The sequence below is a fragment of the Clupea harengus genome, chromosome 16, assembly GCF_900700415.2.
Source record: "Clupea harengus chromosome 16, Ch_v2.0.2, whole genome shotgun sequence".
Classification (NCBI taxonomy): Eukaryota; Metazoa; Chordata; class Actinopteri; order Clupeiformes; family Clupeidae; genus Clupea; species Clupea harengus.
This window is the reverse complement of record NC_045167.1, coordinates 3,238,289-3,251,045: the sequence shown is the minus strand read 5'-3', so window position 1 is coordinate 3,251,045 and position 12,757 is coordinate 3,238,289. Positions and strand designations below refer to the sequence as shown.

Sequence of the window (12,757 nt, the reverse complement as noted above, 5' to 3'; positions counted from 1 at the left end):
CAGGGCTGGCAGCTTATTTTTGTGAGTGACATTGACACGTGGTCAAAGGCACCGCGTAGATGAGCGATGGCCGATGGAAAGGGACGAGTAGGCGACTTGTTTCCGTCGTTCTGCTCCGACTGTCACATGATCATGTCATTTAGTTCTGGTTTCATGCTTCTGACTGTTTACCACTCACGACGAGGGCACAGCCGACATGTCACTTCGTGGCTGGAGCGCTAATTTGCCCTCCTCACTTTCTCCTCCTTGGAATCGGAGTAAGGGGTATTTTGAAATTGTAATTCAAATTCATAATCGCCACTTCATTTTCTTACGTTGTCACTGATGTTGTGAAAAGCTAGTTGTTTACTTGCTTGTGTATAAATTAATGACATCTATGGTGTCTACATCTAGGGTTAGGGTTAGTATCAAGTAAGTATCAATATGGCAATAGCCTAGACAAAAAGGCACCATATAAGACAGTTGCCTAGTTATTTTGATCCTTCACTGTGTCTGAGCTACTGTTATTGAATGGCAGTTTAGCATAGTTTAACCCTGAGCCAACTGTGTGTATTTATTTCCAGCCTCTCTTGAGGACTTCTGTAGGACAGGGCGAACAATCCCCTGCTCAGTGCTCTCCTGACACTTGGCAGGGAAATTAATTAGTCTCATTATAACCCTCTCTGTGGCAGATATGATCTGGAGAGCAAGTGTGTGTATGTGTGTGAGAGAGAAGATAGTTGCTACAGAAAAACTGAGGAAGTGTTGTGCAGCAAAAGCAGTCTTGGGGCTTCTTTACTGCCGTCCGAATGTCAGTGTCCCATGTCAAACTGTAATGTTGCACCTTCATTTGATGATTTGAGATTGGCACTATGAACTGCTCGGTGCTTTTAAAGTCACAGTGTCACGTTCATTTTTAAGTCTCACATTCAAATTTTATGTTCTAAATGGCCCCACCCCCACCCACACCCCAAAACCTCTCACAATAGCTCCAGCTGCACATGCCTCCTCTGCTTTTGGGCCTTCTGTGTGCGGGCCCCTGGTGGCATAGCTAGTGGCCCCAGGAGGCTGCCACATGGGGGTTGCCATAGAGACGTGTGGACACGAGGGATCGGTAATGTAATGACAGTGGCGACTCTGAATTTGAGCAGCAAATGGCCTGGATTTCTGTCCCTCAGTCTGCCCTCCCTCTGTCATGTTTCTTCTGGGCTTTCTGTCAACCAGTTGGTTGTTCTCCCCTCCAGTAGTATTGATGCTAGTGCTGCCACTGCTAGCACTGCAGCGCTGGTGTCACAAGGGTTACAGTCGCGCTTTTTGGATGGGTCAGTTTTGCCCTGAATCACAGTGATCGTAGAGGGGGGGGTCATACTGGTGGGGCGAGAGTCTGAGTTCGGTTTAGTGTTTTTGGAATACTCAGTGCATGTAGTAGTGTAGTGTAATCACAACAACTGCCTCGGAGATTCAAATAAGCACTTGGCTTAGAGGGCAACTAAGACTAAATCAGTGTTGAGTTTGTCCATCGGAAACCAGATTTTTTTTTCATCGCACTACACTCATTTGACTGTTGTTCCCAATATTGGCTTCCCTCAATAAAGAGGATAAAATCTGTGTTTTTCTGAAGCCAAGTTGGGGAACACTGGAGGCGGAAAACCTAACAATGGCAGGAAATACATGGGAGTGACTAGCATTCATGCTTGTCACTGCTGTGCTACCAGGAAGCCATGCAGTTGGGGAACCTCACACAGATGCACTCTGCGTACTACATACCATATCAAACATATAATCTGATTATTATTTTCTGTTTCCCAGAGTTTGTATTGGTCCCTATGGTTACATGGGAGCACTTTTTGTTCTGAGTAGTGGTTTGAAATGCCAGTAGATCCTGTGGTTGAAGGCTTTGAGATCCCAGTTTTGTTCTGAGTAGTGGTTTGAAATGCCAGTAGATCCTGTGGTTGTAGGCTTTGAGATCCCAGTTTTGTTCTGAGTAGTGGTTTGAAATGCCAGTAGATCCTGTGGTTGTAGGCTTTGAGATCCCAGTTTTGTTCTGAGTAGTGGTTTGAAATGCCAGTAGATCCTGTGGTTGTCGGCTTTGAGATCCCAGTTTTGTTCTGAGTAGTGGTTTGAAATGCCAGTAGATCCTGTGGTTGTAGGCTTTGAGATCCCAGTTTTGTTCTGAGTAGTGGTTTGAAATGCCAGTAGATCCTGTGGTTGTAGGCTTTGAGATCCCAGTTGTCACAAGCTTTTCATGAGCAGGCCTAAGAAGCTTGGGTGTTTTAAACGTGACCACATACCCACACACACACAATGAAATCCACAAGAGACTCTTTGTTACCATGAGTAGAGGTGTTAGCCAGTCTGACCGCCTCAGATTCGCTGGACACGTTTGCTTGTTTGTCTTTATGTAGATAAATAGACCTATATATGTTGCTGTATGGTGTACAATGAGTGGTGTAAAAACAGTTTGTCTTAAGCATGCTGATGTAAGTCCATCATCTCCTTTGGCCCTGTCGATATGAGACGGTTGGATAGTTAATAGACACAATACAATCCACAGAGGGAAATGACAACATTGTTTTTGCTGTGAACTGTGGCAGAAGGTCACATCGCACAGAAGACGGGAGGCAACTGTCTAGGTTTAAAAAAAAGACAGAGTGAAGCTGGATGAGGAAATCCAGGGATTTGTTGTCTGGTCAGACCAGCCTTAGCTCAAGAGGTGCAGAAGAATTAGAAAGGAATTGGTCTTCAGTGAGACACGAATCAGATTGTGACTGATAAAGTGTGCAGTGGGAATTGTCATAGGCAGCAGTAAGTATCAAAAGCTACCTCTGTTGTGTCTCTCTCTATATACCATACACAGTGTACCCACATACTCCTGTACTGCATGCTGCAATGTGTACTCAACTCAAACTCTGGGGTGAATAGTGCAGATTGTTAATGGTTGCAGCTTTCTTGGAAGGCAATACACTACTGAACGTGGCATTGCAACGGATTAGGACACAAATGGAGGCACACAACTCAGATTTTATCCCAAAAATTGCAAATTACAAGGATTTTGTTCAGTGCAATGCTGAACCTTTTTGGAAAGAACATAGCGTACATCTGCAAAATATTGTTATTGTTATCTCCACAATGTAAATTATTGTCAGTCTTCTGAAGTCTTGGGACCTTCAAAGCATTTTACTTCAGATAGGAAGTCTGCAGAAGAAAGTTTGAGGCAGAAAAGCTGGCAAAGTGTGGTTCTGTCGGTTCCAGAATAGGAAACGGGACTGTTTGTAGGGGACAGTGCGTCCTTTGTCCTTGAACATTTAGCATAGCCTATATGCCAATTCTACTACTAAGTTATTTATCTTGCTGGACATAATAACACACTGTGCTTCCTCTTGATAATGTTGTCTGCGATAAAGTTGGAAAAAAAAAAGTATATTGAGAATGTTTGTGTGTAGTTTGCCATCACAAGAAGTATATCTGAAGGCCTGTGTGTGGTGTGCTTCAGTGCTTTTTATGTCATGGGTCCTCTTCCCCACCTCTTGACTGGCAGGGTGGGTCTGATGCCCCAGCAGTGGTGAAGTTATAGCCTGTTCCCATACAGGGAGAACTTAAGCTGAGGGATGAAAACTCCACGCACTGGTGATGAAGGGGGATATGTTGTGGAAAGAAGAAACTATTTTTAGAAAATGCTCCCTGCTATGAATTCCCCCTCACATTGTTAAACGGCAGACATCTGGTGATCCTGTACAAATGATGCACATTCATGCACTGTAGGTAAATACCAAAACACTGACACAAACCAGTACACGAAGCAGGTCTTTGATGTTGAATTAATCATCTCCTAGAGATTGCATTAATACACATCGATACGGAAGTATGGCCCTTGGAGAAGACTTGGGTGGATACTTGTTTACCCATGGTCTTACACCCTAAAACACTGGGATTGACTGGGTGTGGGTTTGCGCTTGTATTGTGATGGTGCCCCGCAGACAATAGTGTAACGGGCTTTTGTTTGTGTGTTTGAAGTGGCTAAAGGCTGTTAGCATTGTGTTTGTGTGAGTGTGTTTGTTTGTGGGTTATGTGTGAACAGGGAGATAGCAGCATGCTAATGATCGGGCAGCAGAGGCGCTCTGCTTTGGCTTGCTAATGGGGGTTAATGAGGCCCTTGCTATTGTCTGGAGTCTTTTTGTTTGGATGTCTTTGGGAGGGGGGGGGGGGGGGCTGTAAAAGCACCAGCAGGTTCATCACCCCATGGAAGAGAACAAGATTGTCTTACTAAGTTCTTAGAATTAAAATCACATACTGTACAGTTGTATTACTTTAAAAATGGTGTCCTATAAACCTGTATTTTATCCAGCGAGTTCACTAAATTGCCAAAGAAAGACTCCATAATTGGTTTCAGTGTACCATTATTCCCCCCCGGTCTACCGCTGGAATGCTACGGTGTTCTGCAGTGCCGCGTTCTACTTTTGTGTTCTTCCTGTGTGAAAACTGGATGCTGAAGGATTGGATTTCAGTGCAATCCCCATGAGAACAGAAAGTCTGAAAGAGGAAGATGCTCTCCTATCTGTCACCGCACTTTCCCAAGAAACCCAATGAGATGGGCGGTCGAGAGACGGAGAGAGAGAGAGAGAGTAATACGGAGAAGCACTTAAGGTGATTATTTATTTATTGATGGGCTGTGCCAGGCCAGTGGCAGGGCAGGGCAGTGCTGTGGCAGATTTTAGCCCATATATGGCTAGTCAGAGCAAGAGCTCTGCTGCACTTCAGAGCGATGATTTATTTATCGATATTCAGCAGAATTCTGCTGCCGCTGCTCCATTAGACGGGGCCGCTGTGCTCCACGCTGGCTTCAGTGAGACGGCATCTCAGCCCAGAGACAGATCTTCCTCTTCTCCCTCAGACAGACAGCACACGACTGCTTATCAGGAGGGGGAAGGTGCTCTATGACCCTTGCACCATTGTTTGGTCATCTCAGAACAATCAGAGCTTGTGCAGAGCAGAGTAGTGTACTGACTTGAATGTAGTGTACTGACTTGAATGGAGTGTACTGAATTGAACGTAGTGTACTGACTTGAACGTAGTGTACTGAATTGAATGTAGTGTACTGACTTGAATGTAGTGTACTGACTTGAATGTAGTGTACTGACTTGAATGGAGTGTACTGACTTGAATGTAGTGCACTGAATTGAATGTAGTGTACTGAATTGAATGTAGGGGCACTGGCGATTCCATTTTTGTTGTTGGTGTGGCTGTTTAAGAAAGCTTAAAATCAAGGTTGCAATTGTAGCGGTAGATGACTTTGTATCCGATCACTGTATGGGGATAGTGATGTATGCTCGCTCACAGTGCGATGAATGTACCTGTTAACCTAGCATGCATGCTGCGCACAGTCTCTGTCTGCTGGCATCCGACCTGCTGTGGTGCAAGCTGGTTGCGCACAGAGAGCGAGATCAGAGCCGTCTCAGGCACTTGACTGGACACCCAAGAGGCCCTTCACTAACTGCTGAGAGCTTCAGAAAGGCCCCTTCATCTTGTCTCGCCCTCAGAGGAGAGGGGCGGGGGCAGGAGGCTGAGATCTAATGTGGAGGGAGGCTGCTGCCTGCTGCCTGCTGCCTGCTGCCTGCCTGCCTGTGGGCTGTCATTAGCTAAATGAATGGTTAGAGGGAAACACATTCAAGACATGTCTAGTAGTGCTTGTAGAGGGTGCCTTTTACCTGCAGACTGATCCCATACAAGGTGTTTGATGGCAGTGGTTTAACTGCCAAGGTAAAGCGTAACATGAAAATGTACATCTTGCCCACTTTCCAACCCCAGTGAAATGTTCACAAAGGTGCATTTCTTTGTTGTTGTTGAGTGTTAAGCGTTGAGGCCCAGTACGGTGGTTGTCTAGGCTAGGCTGTTGGATGATTGCTGTGTGATTACTTGCATGTGAGAGGTTTGGCTGCTGGGGGGAAGTCCCCAACCAATAGCATCTCCTGCGTGTAACTAAACTCATTTCCCCTTTTTTTTCTTCACTCTCCTCTGTTCTTGCTTCTCGTCTCTCCTCAGACCCTCCGGGGTTGATGGGCCCGGTCGTCGGCATGTCTCCAGATAAGAAAGCAGGGTCACCAGGGTCGCAGGGCGGGGCGTGCGGAGCGGGCACGCTGCCCGAGGCCGAGAGCGCCTCCAGCCCGCTGGCCACCAGCCTGGACCGCCTGGGCCGCGCCGGGACGGGGGGCGCCGGGACGGAGGGCGAGACCACGGAGGACGAGGAGCTGACCAACCTCAACTGGCTCCACGAGAACCTGCTCCAGAACTTCAGCCTGGGAGGCCCCGAGGACATCGAGGGCTCGCCGGACGAACACCCCCTCTCCTCTTCCTCCTCCTCGTCCATCTCTTCCTCTCTCTCGGGGGGCCAAGCCGCAGAGAGGGACCCCCTCAAGTCCAAGCCGCCCTTCTCTTTCTCCTTGCTCATCTTCATGGCGATCGAGCAGTCGCCCAGCAAGTCTCTCCCGGTGAAGGACATTTACAGCTGGATCCTGCAGCACTTCCCCTACTTCTCCAGCGCTCCCACCGGCTGGAAGAACTCGGTGCGCCACAACCTTTCCCTCAACAAGTGCTTCCGCAAGGTGGAGCGCAGCCTGGGCAAGGTGAGGGGGGAGAGGGGAAGAACACACTCATTTACACTACACACACACACACACACACACACTACTCTCGTACATGAATAATTAACAGTAATGCATGTCCTTTCAGCCAATCTTCTCAAATCCCAAGGCTTAGCTTCATTACAACCCTACAGTATATTGCTGCTTCAGCACAGTGGGGGAACAGAGGCTTCCATGCAGTCTATTTCAGGTTAGGAGAAGGCTCTGGAACGAGGGTGTTTTTTGGGTGAAATCTACACATTCTCTGTCATTTTTAAGATGCTCCATGTGAAGTGTGACTTAATGGCGAGCAGGGCGTATTGCTTCCACTGTTGGGGTAGGTGTTTAGTGGATGCTTAGGATGAAGGGAAGATGAGTAATGAGCTGTGTGCTCGGCTAGCTCTGGTCTGTTGTTGCTAATGTAGGTGGTGTTGTAGGCAGGTTAAGGCAAGGCACATTGGTGAAATGAATGTTGACATGACAGAGGCTATGTGTGTGTGTGTGTGCGCGTGTGTGTGTGTGCGCGTGTGTGTGTGTGTGTGTGTGCGCGTGTGTGTGTGTTTGCGCATGTGTGTGGGTGTGTGCGCGCGCGCGTGTGTGTGTGTGATTGAGACAGAGAGAAAGAGAGAATCTGCGGCTTTCATATGGCGCAGCCTGGTGTCTGTTGCCATGGTGATGTTTCCTCTTTCCTGTTTATGAGTGTGGCTGCTGAAGTGAGTCAAGGTCATATCCCCCCGCAGGACCACGCCTCACACACACACACACACACACACACACTCATACATGTACAGGCACACATACGGGAATAGCTTGGGATTTAGCAAGGGAATAACGGTGGAATTAATGTGACAGCGTGACACACTAAAATATCTTAAAAGAGGTGCCACCATTCCCATTTGAAATGATAGTAGCCCAGCAGAATTCTGGATCAGGTAGACCACGTCATTGTTCTGCAGTTCTTTTAGCTTCTTTTTTCTAAATGCTGAAGCTAGTAAACACACAGGGCCTCCTTGCATACCAAAAGCCTCTTAATCACACTACCTGCATTCCACAGGGATCCAATCACGGATCTCGTTCAGCCGTCTTTTATTTGATGTCATATAATCTGGCTCATAGCGGTGCTGCCTCCCTCTCCAGACCAATGGGAAAGGCTCTCTCTGGTGTGTGGACCCTGAGTTCCGGCCAACCCTGGCACAGGCCCTGAGGAAGCAGCACTTTCCAAACACACACGCCTTCTACACCCCCCCTGCCTCCCCACCCAGGTGAGACACACACACACACACACACACACACACTCACACACCTACACACACAAAGGCGAACACAAACTAAAGGATGTTAGCAAAGACCTTAACAGCCTTGTACATACCTACTTCCATCAGTTCCCAATGTTGGCTGAAAATGCCTCTGTTCATTAATTGAGTAAAAATTTAGCCCAGAAAGACGCCGTCTACTGGTGCTATCTTGAAGTGCAGTGCCTGCCTTCATAAGATTGCTGTCAAAATTGTTAATAATTAAAACGTCATAATGGTGAATGCACCCTTGTGTGATGTACTGTACTGGCCGGTCAACCATGTGTCGTCTCTGTCCACAGTGCCTCCTCTCCACCGCATCACCTGCTGCTGATGGAACAGGGCAGTGCTCTGAGAGGTAAGACCCCCCCCCCACCCCCCAGTCTGGACACATGCCATCCCCCACAGAGCCCCCAGCCATCTACCCCCTACGCCATCAGTCACATTCTATCATATGTCACATGTCGCTCGGCCATATGCATCCCACGCCACTGGCATTTCCCTGCAAACACACTCACGCAAACACATCATTCAAGGACTAATTTATAGTTATACACATACATGTACACACACACACACACACACACACACACACACACACATATATATACCCAATTATTGAGCTGTACACAAATATTTACAACTATTTTTTATATTCACAACCTCTTTTATAAAATCCATACAGTACACACAGACACACACACACACACACACACACACACCCACACACACACAAACACACACACACTGATATGAAACGCACACATTGCTAGCTGTGCCCACATCCTTCTTACACTCTTCAAAACACACCACCACTAGCTATTCACACTCAGTCAGATATATCACACACCCGAGCCTCCATCCCCTTTAAATGTCTTACTAAGACGAGCTGCCTCTACTCTGGTCTCTGTAACCTTGACAACTGGTTAGTGAGGGAGAGACATAGTGAATCTCTTTTGTGGCATGGGCACACACACACACACACACGCATACACACACACACACACACACACGCATACACACACACACAAACACGCATACACACACACACGCACACACACACACACACACACACACTCACAGGAAGCAGTCTGTTGCCAACATCAGCGGCTGTCAAACCTCTCTCTCCTATTGCAGAGTCTGATTTTGATGCAGCCACGGCCATGATGCTGTTAAAGTCTGCCTCTGAGCAGCACTCGGATCCATGTAAGAGCCATCTCCATTCTCATCCCCCCACCTCTCCCTCTCTATGTCTGCCTCCTCTGTGGCTCTTCCCTCTCTCCTGTTTATGGAGTCCTTGTTTAGTTTTCTTTTCCAACTTGTTTTAAATTCATATATCCCCCTTCTTTGCGATTAGACCTAGCTTGGTACCCTCATATATGTTTGTGCACTGCTTTCTATCATATCCCCTAATATATATTCCCTTCTTCATTTCTCTCTCTCTCTCTCGGGCTGCTCCTCTTCTTGTCTCTTCTCTCCCTTTCTCTTTCCCAGATGATCAGGAGGGTCCCATTGACCTGTCTCGGCGGGGGGAGGTGGTTCTGGTGAGCCGGGACCCCCAGCAGGACCATAACTACAGCAGCAGTCCCCCGCCTCCCCTCTCCCGGGACGTCCCCTCCGCCCGCCGGGCCCAGGCTCCCGGCCCCGTGGGCGGCAAGCGCGTGCGTTTGAGGCACGCCGACTTGGACGAGGAGCTGAAGGAGGCCGCCGGCTCGCTGCTGCACCTGGCGGGCGTGCGGCCCAGCCTTCAGGTGCCCAAGCAGCGTGGCCGCAAGAGCAGGAAAATCAGCAGGAAGTGACGGCTGCGCCCCGCCGCCGCCGGCCGCCGGCCTTTGACCTTTTGTCCCACCCGTGCAGGACCCCTGTCTCAGCCTGTGACGCGACCCGCAGTCTCTCCCCCCCCCCTCCCCCTTTGGTTCCAGCGAAGCCTTCCCTGCCTTCAGTCTGCCATCCCCCCCCACCACACATGGCAATATGGACTCTCACAGGAGTTGGAAGCCATATGATGACTTCGCTTTGTTTTTATCACAAAACGAAACGGGAGGGAGGGGAAAAAAAAAAAGCTAGTTAAGAGTTAATATCACATGACATTTTTCTTAACTGGATTTGTGAGAAGAAAAAAAAAAAAGTAATCCCTTAAAGGACAGTTGCATGCTTCCATCTTGAGAAAACGAACATGAGCGCATGGATTTCAATCAACTTTTTAGGAGTTTTTGTGGTCCTTCTTAATTGTGAACATGGAGAACAGTGAAAGTGCCATTGATTTTTAATTATTAAGACTGGTTCAGATGCAATAATTCATTGATTCAGACATACCTGTAGTTCTTTATTTTTGTATCTTTTGTCTTGGTGATTGTGATGTCATGAACTTGTGACTTTGTGATTGGCTGGGCACCCTGAGATTGGCAGAACTCCTAGAGAGTGCTGAGAGAGAGGGGAAGTGACTGTTTAGGGGAAGCACTCCTCTTCCTGCGCCATTATTCTGCAGAATAAATCAAACGTTCAGCTCCAAAAAACGCCTGAATGGAGCACAACTGAGGGAGGACGTGAAAGGAGAAACCAGTTTGAAGACCAGGTCCTACATATCTGCCATCAGACCCAGGGACTCCGATGATACATCCTCACTCTGTGCTCACGGGTCTCCTCTGCTTCCATAACATCATTCAGCAGTCTGCTGTGACCAACAGACTGAGACCACAGGGTTTGTGCGTGCGTGCGTGCGTGCGTGCGTGCGTGCGTGCGTGCGTGCGTGTGTGTGTGTGTGTTTACTTTCTGAAAATGAATGTGTGTTGTTGGTGTTTTTTCATTTGTTGCATTTGGTGCTGTCATCTCCTCTCTCTCTCCATTCTTTAGTAATACCTCTTGCAGTCAGAAGAGTGCTGGACCTCCAGGTTGTGGACTGACTGTTCATGTGTGTGTTGAAATGGTATTCTGATGTCTGGGAGGAATCCAGAAACAATGTGAAGGAGAAAAGCAAGGCATCACTCCCAACCAAAAGGACGGGAAGAGCCTGTGTTTTCTGTACAGGCCCCCCCCCCCCCCCTCGAGATTGCTGTTTTGGTTTCTTCCACAGAGAAACGCGTGTGGCATAGCCAAAGTGTAGGTGCCGTCAGATGTGCCAGATCCTGCCACTCATGGTTTTGGGCCGTGCTGGTGAAAGCCTCTCTGTTGGTCCAAGGTTCAGGCAACCCCCTCTGGATTATACGGGAAAGCCATTGCCAGTCCTTGATGCGGAGCGCAGCAGCAGCAGCAGCAGCCCCCTCAGTATACTGTCCCCCTCAGCCATCCCCTCATTCTAACCCATTTACTGCCAGGAATGACTCTTTGCTGTGAGTAGTGATAAAGCCCTGTGGAGCATGTGCCCTGAACTGCTACTGGGAGAAGCGGATAACGAGGAACGATCAGCATCACGCTCGGTGTTGCGTGAGGAAGATGGAAGGTAAGGGGAGGTGCCGTACTGGAACAGTGAAATGTTTTCCATCGTCTGGCAGCAGCTTCTGGACTGTGGGGGCGTCGTGGCCGTGCCGACTGCCCCCTTCGTCACGTACGTGCTGAGCTCCAAAGCAGCTGGGTGGGTTTAAGCAATATAGAACCAGTTCTGTCTGCGCGGCAGACATCCACCCGGCCTGCGTCTGCGCAGATCGAGGGATGGGCGGTAAGAAGAGCCACGGAGCACCTGCCTCGATGTTCACTCCCCCCCCTCACTCAGTCACACAGGAAAATAGTGATAAGTTACTGAATCTGCCTGAAATTCTTTGAGGAAGGGTATATAGAAACTACATAAGCCTGTCATAACAATGGTGTAGTGGCAGCTGACACGGGTCGAAAGACTCGAGAAAAGATGACTGGCAGACATGTGGATGAAGGATCATTGCTAAGCTCTCTTGCATGTCTGTTTCTGTCCAGTGCTAAGTATTGTCACCAGAATGAATGTATCACACATCTGTCAGGTATTATGCAGGTATTATGCAGTTGTAGCACCTTTTTATAGCCTTCCTCAAAGAAGACATGGGTATTTAATCTCATTACAAATGAAGATCCAAGCATATTGTTATTCTGTTGTTAATAATTATTATTATGTAATGTTCTACTAACTAAGAGCTGCCAAACCACTATAATTTTGCCTGTCTGCCATGTCTGACTGACCTACCTGACCCTTTGGTTTTTGTATGCTAACCTTTGTTCATAAAATGTTTATAAAGTTTATTTTTGCCAAAGATATGCAATTGCATTATATATGGTATTACAAATAAAAAAATAATTGTTATACTAGAGGCTGTGTTCTGTGTACTTCACATCTGGTCAAAATTGAAGGGAGGTCATCACAACTGCACGAGGTGAGTTTCAGCAGTGGCAGTGTATTTGTTACTGTAGAGAAGGCCGCCACCTACCGGTTGTTTGTTTTGGTTGCAAGGTGGACTCGACTCTGGCTCCAAAACGCACTTTGTCCACTAAAAATAGCTCCCACTAGTAATTGGACATCACATATCAAAATGCCGTGCAGCTTTAAGTGGTCTACATAGTTTATCTCTCCGTTATTTTTAATTTTCTGAGAATATTCAGCTCATGCTTACGTCATGTCATTTTAGCCTATAAAACATTACAACCCAGTCATGACATTTTGACTCAGAATTTCAGAAATTCTGCAGAGGTAGGCTACAGGATGAAATCAGTAAAGTGAGTCATCAGTCAAATGCACGTGCAAAAATGTGTAGCCTAAATATAAAGGATATTTATTTTATATACATTTCTCAAAATGTGAACTCATGGTTCTCTTCTGAGCCTCATGACGCATATTTATGGAAGCCTTTGTGGATTACATTAGTTTTAATCAAAACACATGGAATCATTGACAATTTTCCATTATAT

General features: G+C 47.4%; 1 protein-coding gene across 3 annotated transcripts; it reads left to right on the top strand.

Annotated features, from left to right (window-relative positions):
* Positions 1–24: 24 nt before the first annotated feature.
* foxn2b (forkhead box N2b) lies at positions 25–12,162 on the top strand. Of its 3 annotated transcripts, none has more exons than XM_031582733.2 (7): positions 25–257; positions 6,019–6,599; positions 7,713–7,858; positions 8,191–8,246; positions 9,026–9,094; positions 9,383–10,589; positions 10,742–12,162. In XM_031582733.2, exons 1-6 carry the CDS (start codon positions 197–199, stop codon positions 9,685–9,687), a joined length of 1,218 nt encoding a protein of 405 aa, XP_031438593.1. In that variant the 5' UTR covers positions 25–196; the 3' UTR covers positions 9,688–10,589; positions 10,742–12,162. The 3 variants fall into 3 exon arrangements, with proteins under 3 accessions (XP_031438593.1, XP_031438594.1, XP_031438595.1); XM_031582734.2 differs by having other exon boundaries at positions 27–257; positions 7,734–7,858; XM_031582735.2 differs by having other exon boundaries at positions 257–277.
* Positions 12,163–12,757: the final 595 nt, after the last annotated feature.